General features: G+C 36.6%; 2 protein-coding genes across 2 annotated transcripts; one reads left to right on the plus strand and one right to left on the minus strand.

Moving 5' to 3' along the window:
- The first annotated feature begins 3,263 nt into the window (after window positions 1-3,263).
- Window positions 3,264-12,877, plus strand: LOC104886811 (zinc finger CCCH domain-containing protein 16). Its single transcript, XM_010671333.4, has 10 exons — window positions 3,264-3,828; window positions 6,569-6,767; window positions 6,974-7,038; window positions 7,160-7,255; window positions 8,956-9,049; window positions 10,128-10,351; window positions 10,663-10,742; window positions 11,197-11,653; window positions 12,148-12,220; window positions 12,306-12,877. Exons 1-10 carry the CDS (start codon window positions 3,785-3,787, stop codon window positions 12,342-12,344), a joined length of 1,371 nt encoding a protein of 456 aa, XP_010669635.1. The 5' UTR covers window positions 3,264-3,784; the 3' UTR covers window positions 12,345-12,877.
- Window positions 12,878-12,987: 110 nt separating this feature from the next.
- LOC104886810 (hypothetical protein) lies at window positions 12,988-16,173 on the minus strand. Its single transcript, XM_010671332.4, has 5 exons — window positions 15,921-16,173; window positions 15,591-15,725; window positions 14,297-14,334; window positions 14,089-14,155; window positions 12,988-13,389 (listed from the first exon to the last, which is right to left on the minus strand). The coding sequence occupies exons 1-5, from the start codon at window positions 16,107-16,109 to the stop codon at window positions 13,042-13,044; spliced, it is 777 nt and encodes a 258-aa protein (XP_010669634.1). The 5' UTR covers window positions 16,110-16,173; the 3' UTR covers window positions 12,988-13,041.
- Between the last annotated feature and the right edge of the window lie 4,360 nt (window positions 16,174-20,533).

A 20,533-nucleotide genomic window follows, 5' to 3' on the forward strand; every position in this document is an offset into this window, starting at 1 on the left:
GCTTCCATTTTAATTTGTGATCTTCGCCTTGGTGTAACTGGTGAAGTATGCAGAATTATTGGACTATGGTCCGAAATTAGGATCGGAAGGATTAGTAATGAGGCGTCGGGATACTTATGCATCCAATTCTCTGAGGCGTAAGCCCTATCCAGTCTTTCATAGATCCTGGCCGAGTCAGATCGATTATTACACCAAGTGAATGGCTGTCCATGAAAAGGTAGTTCTGTGAGGCTCAGGTGGCTTCTCCACTTTGTGAAATGTTCCTTCCCTGGAATCTGATCTGATCCTCCTGACTTTTGGCTGAGAAACTCAATTTGGTTGAAGTCTCCCATTATTACACTATCTAGTGAGTTTTGATTTATACATTGGCTTATTAAGTCCCATATTTCCCCCCGGTATTCTAAGTAAGGCGACCCGTACAGCAAAATAAGATTCCATTTATATACATTTTCATCAACTATATCGTTGACGATACAAGCAAAATGATTAACAGAGCTACTACGTAATTCTATATCTACATCATTTTGCCAAAACAAAGCTAGGCCACCAGCATTATTTAGTGAGTCAACTGTGGCACACTTAGGGAAGCCTAAATACATAGCTAACTTACTTATCCCTAAGTCATTAGATTTTGTTTCAGAGAGGAATAAAACTTGTGGCAAGAAACTGCGGACCATCCAGCATAGAAACGGAATTGTAGGGGAGTCCGCTGTCTTCAAGCCCCTACAATTCCAAGCCATAATTTTCATGGAGCCGCTGGAGACTGATTCGGCCCAGTGTCCAAGCCATCATCACCGAAAAACGCCCTGTACTTAAATTTCTTAAACCTTTGTATAATCTCCTGCCTTTTCTCGGAAACACACTTATGAAGGTCCAAAGCAACTTCATTGACGAATTCTTCAAGTAGCGGTTCAAAATCTTCAAATTTTCTTTTCTTTTCACATAGTAATGCCTGCACAACAACCCTTTTGGGCTTTGGGGGACGGCCTGCTGCTCTTCTCGGTGGACCGACCACCTTCACTTCAGACGACTTGCCCAAATCAACTTTTGGATGAGATAAAGGAACCGAAATATTACCTGGGCCAGAATTATTGATCTGAGAGGGGACCGTATTCGTTGGGTCTTTGGGCTCCTCGAATTCAACCGGTTCCTTTTTAAGGATGGATTCTTTGTTTGTAGCTGGGTTTGCAATTTCTTCCTTTGCAATCTTTAATGGGCTTAACACCGCAATTTTTTCTACTGTAGATCCAGGGCCACCTGGCATCGTTTTCTTCATCAGAGTTTCTTCATTTTTTTCCACCAAATTCAGGACCTCCTCTAATCCTTCAAATTTTCTTTTCCCAAGGACGACACTTTTCTGTAATTCGGTTTCCATGTTCATATTTTGGACGGTTTGCCACGCCGGGAAGATAGATAAACCTGCAAACTGGGAGTCGGGAATTCCGGCGACTTTCGAATGGTATGAGCTTGAAGAGCCTGTTTGGAGGGAAGAGTGAGAGCCTGGATTTTGAAGAGGGGTTTGGGGGGAATGAAATGAGTTTTCTGCTGGGAATAAGCTTTGAATTTCATTCCACTCAAGCTGGTCACTTATAGGAGGCGTTGATTCGACAAATGGGCCCCCATGAAACAGAGCATCTTCTGAATTAAAAAAGGACGAAAAGGTACTAGAACCTACCAAATTTTCCCAAGAAATCCGAAGCTCTTCATTGCTGAGTTGTTGAAAAGGGGGGTTTTGAACCGGGTCATGGAAAGTTTCAAAAGGTGCTGGGAGATTAAAAAGAGGAGTGTTATTTTCGTAGTTTTGTAGCTGAGAGGGAGACAAAGGTAAATTGGAAGGTTGAGTGATTGAGTTGGAGGAGTGAGGTGATGAAGTGTTAGATTCCATACTGCCAGGTGCTATTTCACATGGGTTGGGAAGCATTGAATGAAAGTTAATTGGAGAGAGAGTGGGGGTTAAAACTCTAATGTCTTTATTATTTAAAGGAGGAGATGAACCGGGTGGGGTAAAACTAACAGGGTAATTTTTTTGAGTTGGATTTTGGAAGGGATGGGTTTTAAAATTAGGAGAGAGAATGTTGGTTTTATTAATGCCTGCGTGGCATTTTTCCGCCGCCAAAGTCAGGTGAAGGAACTCAGAGCTTGTCCCCAATTTGCTGAGACATGAGATTTTCCTTTTAGATTTCTTAAATCTCCTCTTGAATTTGGTCTTTGAAATTAAATTTACCGTTATGCCCTTATTCCTTGTGTAACCATTTTGACAGCTGGAAGTAGGCATTGAAAAATGCTGAGTCAGCATTCGTGCATGCCTTCTACTGGACTCTCCAACTTCAAAATATTTTTGGGATGGCCCGGTGGGTCTGGGTTTTTTTGATGGGCCGGAATTGTGGCTTTCACTACTGTTGCATCGTTTTGATGAATTTTCATGATCTGATGAAGCATTACGCATTTGTTCATCACTGGACTGATTACCTCCATTATTGTCGTCATCAGAACTATCATTGTCGGAGCTGCTACTAGACACATTATATTCCGGGGGTCGCCGTGGCTCATCCAATTTTACAATTGTAGTCATGTATTCTGGTAAGTGTGGTAGTCCGATGATCTTGTTTGAGTAAAGGGAGGTGGTTGAGTTTCCGACCATCATAGGAGCTTCCGGTTTGCATGCCGCAGAAATAATCTTCTCGATTTCCGCCTTAGCTTTCTCCCATGATTGAGAGCATGACGAGCTTTTATGTCCTATTTTCCCACATCTCTTACAGAAAACAAAAACTCCTTCATATCTAATGTCAATCCAAATTGGACGTCCTTCTTGAGCTTCGAGGAACATACCTGGGAGTAAAGGATTTTTTGTTTTGATCCAAACAAGTGCTCGAAAGTACCTCTTGAGACCCGATCTCTCGGAGGCCTCATCAAAAAGGAGCACTTTCCCTACGCGGGAGAGGATAGTATTGGCTAGCGATTTCGAGCTGATGACCAAAGGAATACCTTCTACTTTTATCCATATTGCTGACTCAGAGAAATTGAAAGATTTAAACGAATCAAGGGGTTTCCAAGCTTTGAGGATTAGTAGGGCCCCTTTGTAATTCATCGTATCATATAGGCCCAGAATATCCGACCTGTCTCTTCCTTCCTTACAATGAAAGAAGAACAATTGACCTTCTTTAGTGACGGAGATGCGCCCCCGGGTGAACCACGTGTCAACCCATTCTTGAATCTGTCGAGTTGAGAAATCTCTATTATCCAGGAATTTCCCTACTAAAATTAATGAGATGTTAAAAGGGAGGTTGCTAAAATTTTCTAATGGTGCTTTAATCATTGGCCCTTGTTTTCTATGCCATACAACGAAATTTGACGTAGATTGAGTGTTCTCCATCTTGCTCCAGTGAGATCAAGATGGTGGTAGGGAGAATTTCTAAATAGTAATCAATATTTCTCGGATTGGTTTGGATATAAGAATTGTTGGTTTTTTTTTTTTTTAAGAACTAGGGGAGCAAAGATTAAGAGCTATGTAACATTGAATTATATCAGGTTTATTAGAAGTGAGTAGTGAGAGAGTGGATAATTAGAGAGAGAACCTCTCGTTTATGGGTGGATCTATTAACATTTCTTGTTTTATTGATCTCTTGTAAAAAAAAAAACATGTTGTTGTATAACGTATAAAGTCGCTGTATAAAATTCCGAAGTTGTGTTCCCCAACTTTTTTAGCCGGCAACCCTCTGGGCACTGGGCTCTGTGAGTGTGAGTGTGAGTGGAATGTTGCAGTGAAGAGAAGTGTTAATCAGATATGCCGCTAAAAAAAGAACCTTGCAGAAATTTTCAGCGTGGCAAGTAAGCTCCGGTTTTTTCTTCTTTTTCTTTTACATTTTTTATGTTCTATATATGTCAAAGTTGCTGCGAAAACTTTTGTTACTTTCTTCAATACCCTTTGATTTCTTGGCTATAAGTTTTTATGTGTGCCCTTTATTTTCATTGGTAACTGTAATTCTTGTATATTTGGTTTGTGGGTTTTTGTGGGTTAGAATTTAGGAATTTTAAGTTTTCTAGTTTGACAAATAATGAGAAGTAAATTGCCTTATTGTTAAGTTGATAATGAAAATTATCATTTTGAATTTGGTAGAAGATTTTTGGTATATAGAAGAAGAATTGGAAGAAGGTGAAGCGCAGAAGTGGAGTTTCTTGTGAGAAAAATTGTATAATTTGACAAAAATGATGAGATTTTCTGTGTAATTCAGCAGTTCTAGAGACAGAATTCGGTTCTTTTGTGTGTGCGTGTGCGTGCGTGTGTCTGTTGTGGGGGGGGGGGATCTTGTTATTTGCTTATGATGGATCTAAAGTGCCATTACAAGGATTGGTGGAAACGAGATCTAAGTTCAAGAAAGTAACTAACTTTCCATCTGACATGTTTAACCGTGATACACAACTATTGCGTATCACAATGACATTTTTTGAAATGTTGGGGAAATGCACTTGTAGTTCCCAGGAAAAGAGGGGGTACTTTGGAACTATTCTCCAAAAAATTACCAGAAATGCTAATATGATATGTATTGGAATAGCTGAGTATTAGGAGTTTCTCCTTTTTAATGGTATGTTTTTAGACTTTTAGTAATTGTACAAGAATTGGTTGAAGAGGAATGTAAGTGATAAGACTTTCACCTGTCTTTGCATCCTATTGGTGGATTCGGACAGAAAAGAATGCTATGTACGTAGAAATTCTTTATTCCCTACTAATCTAGTATAATTACTAATTCGTTTAATCAAAGAAAGTATACCTTTTAATTCCTGCTAACTTTACCAAAGAATGGAAATTCTACATCCTTCCTTTCCTTTCTCTTCCTTTTCCTTCATTTCATTTGCATAATTAAATTCTTATTAAAGGCTGATTACAACTATTATGAGATGAAAAATACTAATGCAGCCTTTTCTTTTCTTTTTTTCATTTTCCACTTTATGTGGAGGGTCGAGGTGTGCGAATACTAACGGACAATGAATAGTTGTTGAATTGCTACTTTCTGCTGTCATTTGTGGGTAAAGTTCATATACTGTAGTGTATACACTGACGAAGTGCTAATAAATCTTTTGCTGTTGAGTTCACCAACTATATCTGAAACTTCAACTTCTTTCTCCAAACTAACTGAAATTTTAATTGTTTTTTCCTCATTTACCTGACCACCAGCTTCTTTTCTTTCCTTGTTCCAGTCTTTTTGGTGCTATGCAGCTCTGATTTTAGGTGACTGCTTCGGAGTCTTGTATGCACTTTTCAGTTATCGTTTGCATTTCCCCAAAACTAGAAGTGTCTAACTTGTGGAATAGAATGAGGAACTAAAGATATGAGTTTCTGGTCCATCTGATGCCTGCCTCCTTGGCATTATGTTAATCTCTCATAAGTCATAAGACAGTCCATTTCTGTTTTTTCTGGACCACCAGGCAGATTCAAGTAGGTAATAGTTTTTCATCCCCTCCTTTCACATGATAAGGGGCCTTTGGGGTGAATAGATCTATTTGTTTGAAGTCAGGCAGAATTAGCTGTGAAATATGGCAATTTTACGAAGATTCCACACCAATTTGAATTAGTTGATTGGCCTCTTTCCTACTTGCAGCGAAGGACGTTTTTTTTGGAAATTAACGATTTCACTTTTTTAACTTAAAGGCATGTAGATTTATTTCAGTTTAAGAAGTATACTCATTCTAAGACTTGAGAGTGCTTTAAAAATTTCCTCCCCTCCCAACTACAGAAGAAAGCTATTAAATTTCCCGAGCTTAGATATTCTGATGTGCAGCTTTTCGGCAGAGTAGGCTGAAATATTACTATCCCAGAGGTTATCTTATGCTGGCTTTTAACAATAATGGTGATGAAAAAACTGTTAAAAGGCGTTCCTTATATTTGATCTGTATTTGGATGATCATCGTGGATCCGTAAATGCTGCAAAGTTTTTAAGGTTTCCCAACATAAATTAATAAGTTCGTGGTCAAACCCATAATTTTCACATTGGAGTTTGGATTCCTCGCCCTCGTAGTTCCGTTGGTTTCAATTATATTCATTTGGCCCAAGTCTATCTTCTTTCATAAGATAAGGAAAGAGTGGCGCATTGAATCTGCATAATTGTCCACCAAATTTTTTTGTTAATATGGAAAGACTACAAGGTGTCTTTATGTGGCATATCACAGAGCATTGCATCAGCATATCTTAGGTTTCAGATTCTCCATTAGAGTCAGTGTAGGTTTAGTCGAGTCTGTATTTTGATGTTTATAGATCTTTGTATGGACATAAAGAGAATCTGATCATGGGTTTGGTAAGGATGGAACCACTTGTTCTTGTTTTCCATAGTTGTTACTAGGATATCACTTGATTGTTGTAAGTTTCTTGCAATTATTTTACTAAAATGGGATCAAGAATTTGTTAGAAGGAGCTTGAAATTTGAATGCAAGATATCTGCAACCTTTGTGTGGAGTCAGTGTATGCAACGTTACTTTAATGACAGAATTATTTCTTATCTTTATGTGCATATAATTGAATATAGCTGATTAGGTTTAGTTTTCTGATCATCAAAATGTTCATATCTTTTTTCAGTTGTCGCTTTGGTGATAGATGTAAATTCTTGCATGTCACTCAGCAACAGCCAAAATCCAACGTTTTTGGGTTTGGTTCACAGACTGCCACACCTTTCCAGCAACAGAAGCCCAATCCTTTTGGTTTTGGCGTCCAGAATAGTGGGCCAACCAGCGGAGCTCCATTTTCTGGAGGGCATGGGCAATTTAATTCATCCAAGGTTCCTGATATACTTGCCTGAAAATTCTATGTTTGCTTACTGAGGAGCTTCTTCGTGGCTCTTTATGTTCTGCATGCTTGTACAGTTTTTGGTCTGGCCATCTTTTCAAGATGTTTGAATGCTATTTAGGCATTGTCAATTTTCTGGCTACTGATAAGAATTAAGAACTTCATGTTTGGCCTTTTACTGATTGTACTAATTCACAGCCTTTTGAAAACAAATGGACACGTTCAGAACAACCAACCAATCAGTCTCAAGCTGCTAGTCACAAGTGAGTATATTGGGAAAACTTTCTTCAACTCTTCGATTGGAAAATGAGAGGAACAACTTTCTAATTTGCTGGCTCTAATATTTTTCTTTGCTTATAATGTGTTTTCGTGATACGTCTGTAGTTGCACAGATCCTGATTCTTGCAAACGCCAATTTGTTGAAGATTATCAGCACGAGAGACCACTGTGGAAGCTAACTTGTTATGGACACTATAAATAGTAAGTTTCTTTCTGGTTAGTTATAGTTAGTAGGTTTTCCTTACCTCATTTGTACATCTTATCTTGTGATTGTGTTTTATCGTGTTTTGTTTGTGGAGAAGGCAGGATTTACTCTAGTTTCTCATTACTCTGTGAACAGCTTGAGTAGTCTAGTTACTCCTGCTAAGTATGAGTCTTTTATACTAGTAGATGAATTGTTGTGCTAGTAGATGAACCGTTTGCAGATATTACTAAATGAGATGAATCATATCTTTCTGTGAATGGTCCTGTTTGCTATTTCTATAGTTGTATACTCACATAAATCCCTTGGCAGATATTGGATGAGAGCAAGAAGAGGAGCTTTTGCAAGGGTTTTCTTGGCATCCCAATTGATGCTAAAAGTGTTCAGTTTATTGTTATTCTTTTTTTTTTTTTTATATCAACGTTATCTCAGACATAGCTGTGAAGTCTATTTTGTGCAGTGTCATCCACATATATAGACGGTTTAATGAGGGAACAGAGTGGATTTCATAAAATATGAAGACTTCCGAAGAGTTAATCTTAATGTTCTTGCCAAATTGCAATTGTATGATTGAATTGTAATGCTGCTAATAGTTACCTCTTAAGAAAGGTTTGGGGTTATTGTCTTACCTCCGAGATATTTTCCTGTATATGGGAAAAATAACGCCTTAAGTCACTTTAAACTGATTGAAGCGTTATGCTGCTAAGACACTATGGATCCTGTAATGGCTTACACTCCCACAACAAGGAAAAACAGAGATATTAGTGACAATAGAATTATAGCAAGTATTCTAGGCAAATCAGCAACCCAGAATTTACTATATTGATGATAAAAGCAACAAGCTACAGATAATGGTGAGCTTTCGAGAGGCCCCCTTCTCTCCAAAAGAACTTCCTTACACTTATTTCTCAATCCCCTCTACTGATCTCGTACCTCCCTATATATACAACTTCTCTCCATAACAAACTTCTGACACCCTTTCTCTATTTCAGCAGAATAACAAATTATTCCTTTCTAACTGCCTCTTCCTCCACTACCCCCAGAAATGATTAATAACCCAAATTACCTCAATTACCCCTTCTTCTTGCGCCTTACATATGTCAGCAGTGGTTTAGTGGTCTGAGGTGTCACAGATCCTTGGTTACTCTTCTTTCAAAATGGATCACAGTGGGCTGCATGGAAATAAAGATATGGACTTAGTGTAATTATATGTAAATGGAACTTACTTGTGAGGAAAGATTTTCATTATCTAGCTTCTATTGAAAAACCTGACTAACTGCAAATTGTAGATTTTTGGTTCCTTGGTGGTCTAGAAGACCCTAGAATGGAAACTTTTGACTGTATTAGTACTTTTCCATCCTAAGTATTAGTAGTATTTTCTCTGACATGTAAAGATTATGTATATTTTTAATTTTACCCTTTTTAAAACATAGCTGAAATATCGAAAGCACAGTTGCAAATCCTTTTAAACTATACATTTGCAGATCTGAAACAAAGCAAATAGATATCACTTAATTTGTTTTCCATTCCTAAAGTGCATTAGACATTTTATGAAGGAGTATCATCCAATCATTTAAAGGTGATAGTTTTGACTATTGATGCCTTCTTGAGCTGTGTTAATAATTTCGAAACTTCTGGTTCCTCTGGAATTATTGTTACCTTCTATTTTTTAAGGAGTCCTGAATATTTTTTCTTGTAGCTTGCCATGTGATATTACTGGTGACATAAGTTTTGAAGAATTGCGGGCAGTGGCATATGATGATGCTAAACGTGGCACTAGTTTGCCGTCAATTGTAAGCTTTCTCCTTTGATGCTCCTTTTTAGAACATGCTTTTGTTTGGCATTATTGTTCCAAGGGGTTTTAGATTATGATCATTCATAGCAAGCTCGTCCCATATTCTAATACTAGCCTTCTATGCACCCGATGCGTGCTCGATTGTTTGGGTTTATTCTTAATAAATTTCATCAAAATATAATTATAGAATTGTGATTTATAATTATTGTTATACAAACTACTATAATCTATAAAGTTTTTAGAAATTGAGATAATCATTTAGATGTAAAGTTTTGTAGTCAAATTAAATTTGTAATTTTTTTTATTGAGTAACCATTTTTCTCATAATGTCAAGTTACTTTGTTAATGCTTATTTAGTTTATTATTGGAATTTTTGACCCATCTTTAAATTAGGAAAGGATATAATTGTACAAAATATGAATATCCAATTAAGTCTATATATTTAGCTAAGGATAAAAAAGACATTTCATTGGGGGACACCATAGCTCCCCCCTTGGCTTATATAATAGAGATTTAGTCGTTACTTCCTAGTGCTAGCAAGATATGTAATCTCCATTGATGGTGACTTAATGACTTTTGTCTTGTATAATTGGTGCCTTGTGGGAAATGAAGTTATTACAAGTAAATTTACTGGATACAGTTGTTTGTCTGTGTATAGAGTGTTATGTATTGTATTGGAAAGCACTGTAATGAAAACGGCAGTTCATGGTGATGAAATTATGAGTTTAACTTAAATACTAAATGCTACTATGTTACTTGTTTGATATACTTGCAGTCAGAAAATATAAGATTTAACTGTGAAACTGATTGTCGCCTTTTATTGAACTTTTTGTTTCATGATCTCTTTCTTACCAATATATATATCTGTGCTTGTCCATCTTATATATCATCAGTAGCTTAGTTCTGTATAAGTGTTATATCATTATTTTAGTTGTATGGTACTATTTTTTTTGTTTCACTTGCTCTTTTGTTGATTGAGTTTGTGCTGAACCCATCCTGTCAGCCAGGGGTTGTTTAAGTCTTGAATTTAGTAGCTCATTTGAGATTTTTTGACTATGGTTTTACAATCCATGCAGGTTGAAAGAGAGAGGAGTTTAGTGAATTCCAAGTCGTCTGAATATGATAAGTTGCTTCAAAATCCTTACACAAAGAATGCAACACCTCCTGCTCAGTTGAACCAAAGTCCATTTCCTGCGTTGAATGTCAACTCACCTTCACCAACCCCTCAAAATATTGGTCCTTCTCTATTTTCAACTTCAAGTCAACAGAATCCGTCCCCTAACTTGTCATTTGGTGTGAGGCAAGTGTCTGCTGTTAATTAATTGTATTACTGAAATTTAAGCAGCGGTTGACATATCGGATGATTTTAACTCGTATAGAATTACCTATGTCATTATTTTGAGCATGTAGTATTAGGTAGTTATGTGAAGTATGAATATAAGCACATCATGGTAGGACATATTGCTCCCAAACATAATGCTTCCCTTTTCACAAATGCCATATGTTATGTGAAATTGCAGTGCAGGATGAAATACCTTCCCTATAAAGTTTCTATGATTCTATTGTGTGTTGTAATGTTACCTGATTGGATTGAGCATACTATTATTGCAGGCCTTCTACTCCACCTAATAGTGGCTTTGGGCAATTCCAAGGCCATCCTGGTCCTGCTGGGAGTAATATTTCTCCGTCAGGTTAGCAAGTGCATCTTTGACATTTCTGTGCATCTAACATTTGCTATGCTCTGAGCCCCTGAATATGTTCTTTTCAAGTAAAGTACTAGAGACTCCTATTTGGGACTGGATATTTCAAACATGAAAAAGTCTATTTGGCTAAATTTAAGTTAGCTAAATATAGAAGAGTTGTGAGCCTCCACAGAGTGAAATTACAAAAATCGTTCCACTCGTGACAAAAATTTTACTTAATAAAGTTTTTGCTAAATAGCCTGACTCATAAGACATTTCAAGTGACATTTATGCACAAATCTCTCAAAACTATATGTGTTCGAGGATTGCACACATATATTGGACACTTTAGCAGAGTCCATATGCCATACAATTTGTGACCTTTAACCCATAGGGTCTCATCCATGCATCTTTTACTCACAAGATGGAGATAATTTGTAGGACTAATTATTAAAATTTGTAGGTTCCTTTGGTACTCAAGCACCTACACAAACAGGGGGAAGTCTGCTGGCTGGCAACGTAGGTGGCTTCGGCAATAGTGGCATGAATAGTCAAGGCTTCGGTAATAGTGGCATGAATATTCAAGGCTTCGGCAATAGTGGCATGAATAGTCAAGGCTTCGGCAATAGTGGCATGAATAGTCCAGGTACTCACTTTCCTGCACAAACAGGGGGAACTACCTTTACTCCCAGTGCAGGAAGCGTCAGCAATATTGGCGTGAGTAGTCAAGCCCCTCAAGTCTCCGTGCAGACAAGTGGGGTTCCAAATGCTTCCTTTGTAGGAGGGTTTGCTATGCATAGTCAAGGTAGCCAATTACCTTCAACTTCATCAGTATCACTACACACTCAGACTTCAGCAGTCAATAATTCATCTACGCTCTTCAACGGACTTAGTGGCCCTAATGGCGTTCAACAAACAATGTAAGTTCATGGTCAATATCATTTATCGGTATCTATACATAAAGCGACTTACATATTAACTTATGTTTTCTTTTTGTTAATAGATGGTGGGTCAACATCTAGTTGATCGATGAGAACTATGTATATTCTCGTCCTAAGTCATAGGCGACATTTCACCCAGTGTCATTTCTAATTAATTGAGAATATCTAAATTTATAGAATATGTCTCTACCATAGTAATGCGAGGAAATTCTTAGTTAATAGTCATAAAGGGGTAATAAGGGAATACTTCAATTCCTAGAAAGAGGCATATCATTTTGGAATGGTCTAATAATGTTAATGTTTGCCTGTCATATAGGTGCAGGATGTTTTATTTTATTTTATTCCTCTCACTTTTGACATGTCTTCTGCAGAATTGGGCCTTGTATCTACATGCTTATATGTTTAAGCCTTCAGTTTTTTTTTTATTTGCCAATGATTGTAATGGCACGGTTTACTGATCCTCTTGTTTGCAGAGACAACAATCCCCAAGAGGCCTCAGCTACAGATGCAAGCATTTGGCTGAAAGAAGAGTGGAAACTTGGAGAGGTAAAATCCGTTATCACGATTTCATTAGATCTATGAACTTATTTCATACCACTGTATGGGTGTTAATGGACGTACCTCTCAGCAGATTCCAGAGCAGCCACCTCCGGAAGCTTATGTTAGATAGACTTTTTTCATGGCTTCACGTGGTAGCCGAACTTCGACCCCTCAATAACTAAAGTGTATAATTGTTGCTGTTTAAAGTAAAAAGCTGTTCTGAAGTTCAATTCATAGACTAAATCATGCCTGCTCCTATGTGACGGTATGTCAGGGAACATTCTGTTTTCCACATAGATTGAGTTGATCAGATCAGATCATATCCGAGGACATCAATGTTCATACAGACTTGTTAGTAGAAGAATCGCCTCAACTTATATGACTAATACGAGGATTCGCTTTTTGTACTGATGATAGACATATACTATGATATTTTTGTAACGTTAGCAATATAATATTAATGTAAGGGGACGTTTGTTTCAAATAAGCATAATAGTTCTGTGGTTGAGTCATGGAAGGGAGTAATTTGTGCATAATAATTTCTTGTTATTTGTTTAATTTGATTGTAACCTATACTTTATCAGCATATTACAAATGTTCCCCACAACTTCTGACATCTTTTAGATATCTTTGAGTATGTATTTTATCTTGTATGATTTCCGACATCCTCAAATTATTCCCAGTTTGTGACAAATCCGACTTCTTCTCGATATGTTTTTAAATTTAGACAAGACCCCCAATGTAGAAAGCAGTATCAAACTATTTGCATCAGATAAATCAAATCATGAAGAGAACTTTGTATATTATAAGATGTTGGTAAGCCAAAATCACATAAGAGCATAGACTGTGAGGGTTACAAGGAAACCTAACAATGCTCCTCCTATAACTTCAACTTCTGTGTGGCCAATTGATTCTTTCAGAGTCGTGTACGAAGAATTAGAATTACTTCTGCCTAATTCTCTCTCTCTCTCACCTCTAATTCTGGATCCAACTAATTGAGTACCACCTGTCTGTTCTTTACTAAAATCATTCGCTTCTTCAATGAAACTTGAGCTTTTAGTGTTTCTCGTAGAATCGATGATATCTTCACCGTCTTTCATCACAGACTTCATCTGGTCCTCCAGCAGCCGCCTGTTTAGCGTTCTTGCATGAATACCAACTTCTCTCCTCACTCCCTGACAACAAAAAGTTAAAGCAAATCAAATATGCCCTTTAGATATAAGTAATCATTCAGGAATATCCAAAAGAACCACAAATGTGTCATTTGTAGGTATATGACCTTTAAACAAGTACTTTCATGTCATTAAGTTAATTCGAGCTAATATCTAATCAATCAAATTTGACCATAAAATTCTATTTCTCTCATAATACTTACACCCTATAAAACAATCTCATTATAATTATATAAAGTTGATGAGTTTTATAACACCTAAATCCTATCTATGAAAATAATTGGATAGAATCACATTCACGTCTTAAATGACAGAAATCTTAGGAATTGCACTTTTCTTGTTAAGAGCCAAGAAATGGTTCTGGATCATCTACACTTATAAGTTTTTGTGAAACTAGTATGTCTAAACTCTAAACCCTACTTAGAAAAAAGATGAGATTGCCTACCAAGAGGATCTAAAATGTGCAGCCAGAAGCAGAAATCATGTGACAGCTGACAGTCAACTGAAGCCATAATGCACAGAATCAGAATATTCTTTTATGAAAAATACAAGATCAAGACAGCCAGGTTCTGCTTCTATGTAAAAAAGGAAAACATCAAGACGTATCTCAAAACACAGGGCTGTTTTGCTAGAATGCATAATGTAATTAGCAAGACGTGAGGCATGACAATTGACAGCTAACACAGATAGATAAATTATTACCTGTGCATCATACATAATAAGACCTGCATAAACAACACTTATTCCAAATATCGAATCAGAGAAGCCCCTGCATTTGAATAGACAAAGACAAGCTGTCAGAACTCAGAAACACAACAATGAAGTGACACAAATGTAAAAAGTGAAAAGAGAATACAATTAGTAAAAAGATAATAGCAATTGCAAATATTGAGGTTGTACAAGGGTCTACCTCTCCAAGGCCAGAGATGTTGCAGCAGCCACAACTGCCTGTCAATTGGAAAAACAGAACACCTAAGAAATGCAAAAACATCAGCTTATACAAAGACATCAACTTTCATAGTCCTGTAAAGGGTATAAATAATGTAGACATGTTACAACTAGAAGACAAGGGACACTATCACACTACTGCAATCACGGGTAAGCTCAAAAATGACTGGAACATCAACCTTGTTTTCTCAAATATAAGAACATGAGATAGAATTTCATAGCACTCAAGAGTTCTGACAGCAAGCACTTTCACTTGCTTCATAAATCTATGCATGCCAAAAAGAAATATCACAAGAACAGCAGTCCTATACAAAAAAGTTCACGTAAAAATTCCTTCATGACAACTTGAATGAAGATTAACAATTCAAAGTTATACACCAAGAGGTATACGATAAGTTAGATTGCTTATTAAAGAAAGAAAGGATCAAAAGACTGGGACGGAAGGAGTAGTAAAGGTATATGATAAGTTTTCTTCATAAAACTTGATCTCTACGAAACACATGACAAAATGCCCAAACACTCCACATAATTGCTCTCTCAAATTCTGCATGGAAGTATTCCCTCTGTCTTTCAATAAACTTTCCATTTGCTTTTTTTGACCTCATCTCGAGTTTCCCAATATACGTTGTGTACCACTTTCATGAATAGTGAGCTAATGAACCCCCCCTCCCTCATGCAGTCTTTCACATCTTTCATAAGATAGTGCTAGGAAGGCTTTGTGGTGCACAAGATACAAAACAACATTGTCCTGATAACAAACTTCTTAAGCCCCCTCACCCCCCTCTCCCAGGAGAAATACCCCCAACCTTGTATTCCAATCTAAGTCATATAAAGAGCATGCAAAAATTATTAAGGAGGTATTGGCTATAGCATTGGAGCTTAAAATGTAACGAAACAGATTGAATTGGGAACGCGAATATAAATTATCACAACTACTTGGATAAATTTTGGGTGACAGAAAAAATGAGAGAAAATTCGGTACCATCTCAAAATAAAACTGACAAACATAATCAAGATAAAAAGAAATTACAGACTACCTACCAGAACTCAATCTACCCTTCAAACAGTGGGGAGAACCAACTTTTTTTTAATCTTTTACTTCCTATATAGTTCTCTTCCTCCCTGAACTTCTTAATAATCAAGCATATGTTTAGTTGTCACAGAACATATAGGATGACAATCAAACAATTCATGACAACCCCCAAATAATAACAAACAAAAAAAAAATCCAATAATTAAAGAATATAGATACTCACAGAGGAATGTGTAGAAGGAAAGCCACCAGCTTGAATGGCAGTTCTTAGATCAAAATTTTTACCATACAACAAATTTGAAGTAAAAGGCTTTGCTAATTGCCCAACAGCTGCTGATACTCCAGCTGCAATCAAAACCTACCCAATATCCATAACATTAAAAAATTTACCAGAATTATTTCATTTTGCCTTTCAAATCAAAACAAAAATAACAACACTTATAGAGAAATTCATACAAATTGAAAGATACCCATTACATTAATTAAATAGAGAAATTCATACAAATTGAAAGATACCCATTACATTAATTAAGAAAAAAAGAGCAGAAATCACCTTGTTTTGGGTAATTGTTAGAATATCTTCAAATCCAAGATGAAGTTGACATGTGAATGTAGGAAAAGAAGAAGAATTTAGAGGGAAATGAAGTTGACCCAGATTAAGATTCTTCTTTTTTGGATGAAGAAAAGAAATGGGTGTTCGTGAATTCAAGGTATTGTGGAGAGAGCAGCAGTGGAGTGACATGGTTGAACAGTGAACAACACAAAGGAGAAAACTTTGCTTATGATTCTAATACGTGGGTTTTTAAGTTAAGATAATGAGTGGCTGAAATGATTTTTATTTGAAAAGGGTTAAACCTTTTCTGTTGCGTCACACAATGTATGAAGAACAACTAATGTCATTAATGCCACATTTGCTGCAAATTAACCATAATTATCATTATATTGAAAAATAATTATTTTCTTAAATAAATAAATGAGCAAGTTTACTATTAAAAGTATTTATGTATAGAGTTGTCTGGAATGATTATGATCTATTTTATCGATATTTTACTTTTTTTAAACCAAATTTTAAATCTATCAATATATATTTTTTGAGAATTTTATATATGTTTAAGTTAATAAGGTCGGGTCAATTTCAGGTAGGAAATATCAACCTAACCCATTTAATTAAATGGGTTAATCATGTCAACCTGTTTACTTAAATAGGTCAAAAATTTAAGATTTTAAGAAGGCTTTTTAATTATTATTTTAGGTGGGATCTTGTATATTGTAATTTTTTTTTTTATCATAGACTTTAAGATAAGAAACGCACATGAGTCCTACACTCCTACGTTGATGGAGAAGATTGAGGATGATTTCAGCTATTGCTAATTGATCCTAAAATGGAGCCTACCTGAACTTATATGCGATCAAATTAATACCGAATAAAGAAACTTATATATTTTTCGATATCCTTTCCTCCCAAACGTAAAAGAATTTGGAGAGAAATAGAAATATCACGCCATCTTTTTCCTTCCATTAATTAAATGTAGAGAACTTTTCTTCTTTTCCTTTTTGTTTTTCTTCTCTTTCATTCCCTCAAAATGTATATTTGGGATTGAAGACAATTATTATATACGTTTTTAAACTAGAGTGTGTTGAGAAGGGATACTAATCTAGTATAAATACATGTAATGTACTACTGTGAAGTGGTGCTACTGGCATACTATTTTAGTATTGTTAAAACTTTGTCTGTAGTCTGTTTTGTTCAGTTGTGATAACAGTTGTCTCATGATGTATGGTTGTATATATAGGATGTATTGATTCAATGAAGGACAGGCAGCAGAAATGAATGAGAGAAATTACTCTTGCATTTGTGATTGAGCTAATATGACAAAGTTAACATTGTCATCATGGTATCAGAGCAAGGTTCGATTTTTCTTTCTTTTATACTCAATCATATAGTAGCATTTACTACAAGAAAGATATTAGGTTGTCTGTTGCTAGAAATTAAATTTAAAGTTTGTATCTTTTTGTGCATAAAGTTTGCATCTTTAGCACTAAAATATAGTGTCATCTTATGTTTTGTGTCTCTAGTTCGTAGTAGTAAAGTATATTGGGAATATCAGTAAAAATGGCTGGTCCCTGGAATTGATTCAAGTAGTCCTTTCTATCTACATCCTTCTGATGGGAGTAACTTAGTGAGTGTAGAAAAGTTGGAAGGAGCATCAAACTATAGATCATGGAAAAGATCTTTAGAAATAGGGCTAGCATCTAAAAGGAAGCTAGGGTTTATGACTGGTGTAGTGAAGAGAGATGTGTCTGATCCTATAAAACAGGAGGCATGGGACACATGCAACAACATGGTGATATCTTGGATTTGGGAAGTGTGAGTGAGACTATTAGAAAGTCTTTAATGTTCCTAAACACTGCTACTCTTATATATATGGAGTCAACTGGAACAAAGATTTATAGTGGCTAATGGAGGATTGTGGGAAGAACTGGAGAACTTGAAGGAACTTCCTCCCATAACAAGTGTGATGAGCAATGAGATTACTGCATTTCTTAAAGCTCTAAATGATCAACAAGAGGAACTGAAACTCTTTCAGTTCCTGAATGGGCTAGATGAAGGATATGCAGTGCAAAGGAGCCATATGTTGATGATGAATCCATTACCAACTCTTCACACAACATGTAGTTATCTACATCAAGAAGAGAGTCAAAGAGGTGTATTGAAGCCTGTAAAAGAAGAAATGGAGTATGTAGCAATGATGAGTAAAGGGAATGATGTGACATGTGCTGAGTGTGGGAAGTATGGTCACAGTAAGGAAAAATGCTGGAAAATAGTAGGTTACCTACCTAAGCATCCTAAAGCCCTAAGAGATCAAAGGGAGAGAATCAGAGAAGGTGGGAACAACAGAGGAGGAAGGTGATACAGAGGTGGTAGAAACAACAGAGGGGGTAGGAGTGCTGGTAATGTAAGTAGCACTGGTGAAGGAAGTAGCAATAGTGGCAACAGCTTCACAGCACATCAACTAGAACAGTTGATGAAACTACTACCTGCATCTTCCAAGTCAGGGACATCTAACACTGAGGATGAAATGGATTACAGCTATGCTGGGATGGTGAGTTGTAATTTTGCTAAAACTGAAGAAAATGAGTGGATAATAGACTCAGGGGCATCATATCATATGACAGGATGCATGGAGGTGATGATTGGTGTTGTTGAGTGCACAAGAGATCAAAATATCAACCTGCCCACTAGTCAAACATCTCTTATTTCCCATTGTGGAAATGTGAAACTGAAAAATGTACTTATGCTTAAAAATGTGTTGCATATTCCAAGTTTCAAACATAATCTTCTTTCAGTTCAGAAACTGTCAAAAGATGAGAACATAAAGATTGAGTTTCACTCTGAGTTTTGTGTTCTGAATGAAAAAGACAGGGAAGATTTGTGGCATAGGAAGAGCTCTTCATGGTCTGTACTACTTGGTGAACCTTTCTATGAATAAAGTGATAGGTGAATGGAAGAAAGTGTGTGGTGTGCAGGGAACAAAGACAGGGGGAGATGGTAGAACATCAACAGCAATGAATGCAAAAATGCTGATGCTGATGTTGAGTTGCCATCTACCCTTAGCAATGTACCTAGTGTGAAGCCAACCACCCTATGTCACTAGAGGTTGGGACATGCTCCTCTAAAAAGAATTGAATAGATAAAGAATTTGAAGGGATTTAAAGGTGTAAATTCACAAGGCTACCTTTTAATGTAAGTGAATCAAGGGCATCAAAGACCTTTGATATGATCCACATGGACATATGGGGCCCATATAGAGTTGCAACAAGAATGAATCACAGGTACTTTCTCACATTGGCTGATGACCACAACAGGGTGACATGGATTCACCTTCTTGAACACAAGTCAAATGCTTTTAGTGCAATAGAAAACTTTGTGAATATGAGCAAGACTCAATTTGGAAGACATGTGAAGATGTTCAGATCTGACAATGCTCTTGAGTTTGATGATAAGCAGTACAGGCCTTTCTTCAATAAGCTTGGCATTGCTCATCAAACATCATGTGTAAATAGGCCTGAACAGAATGGAAAGGCAGAGAGGAAACACAGAAACATATTAGAAATGGGAAGAGCTGTCAGGTTCCAAAGTGGTCTCCCGCTCCAATATTGGGGTGATTGTGTTATGTGTGCTGTACACATCACAAACAGGCTGCCAAGTAAAGTGCTTGCAGATAAAAATCCCTATGAGGTACTTCACCAAACTCCTCCTCTTTATAATCATTTGAAGACATTTGGGTGCTTGGTGCTTGCTAGCAATCCTAGTAGAAAAAGGGATAAATTCAGTGCTAGAGGTGTACCTTGTGTCTTCTTGGGATACCCTCAGTCCCAAAAGGGATATAAACTCCTTAATCTCACCAACAATGTGATTTTTGTTACTAGAGATGTAAAGTTCTATGAAAATATATTTCCCTACAAAATATTTCATAATAAAACAGGAGAGAAAATAGGTGGAATCAAGGTGAACACTCTAATGATGAGGATGAGAGTGAACACAATGATAGTGAGGATGATAACCCTGAACCTAAACCTGAACCATGACTTGAACCTCAAACATAAGTGAGAAGATCCACTAGAGTTCATCAAAAACCAACCTGGCATCAAGATTACATTATAGCCAACACTAGTAGCTCCTCAAACATCACACCAACCTTAAACTCATCCAATCTCACACAAAATTCAAACACAAAACCTACCCCTCTTCACAATACCATAAACACCAATACCAGCCACACATTCTCTTGTTTCTTCTCTCAAACCAGTAAAAACTCTGAACCAAGAACCTTTAAAGAGGTTGTGACTGACCCTAAGTGGGTTGTGGCAATGAATGAAGAGTTAAGTGCCCTAGAGGAGAATAATACTTGGAATATCACTGAATTGCCAGCAGGGAAACAAGCTATAGATTGTAAATGGCTTTATAAAATTAAATACAACAGTCATGGGAGTATCAATAGATACAAGGTAAGATTGATGATCATGGGAAATAGGCAAAGATATGGCATAGAATATGAGCAAACCTTTGCCCCTGTAGGGCTGTAGCTAAGATGGCCAATGTGAGGTCATTACTTGTTGTAGCATCTATTAACAATTGGCATCTACATCAGATGGATGTTAAAA

The sequence above is a fragment of the Beta vulgaris genome, chromosome 2 (assembly GCF_026745355.1).
Source record: "Beta vulgaris subsp. vulgaris cultivar EL10 chromosome 2, EL10.2, whole genome shotgun sequence".
NCBI lineage: Eukaryota > Viridiplantae > Streptophyta > Magnoliopsida > Caryophyllales > Amaranthaceae > Beta > Beta vulgaris.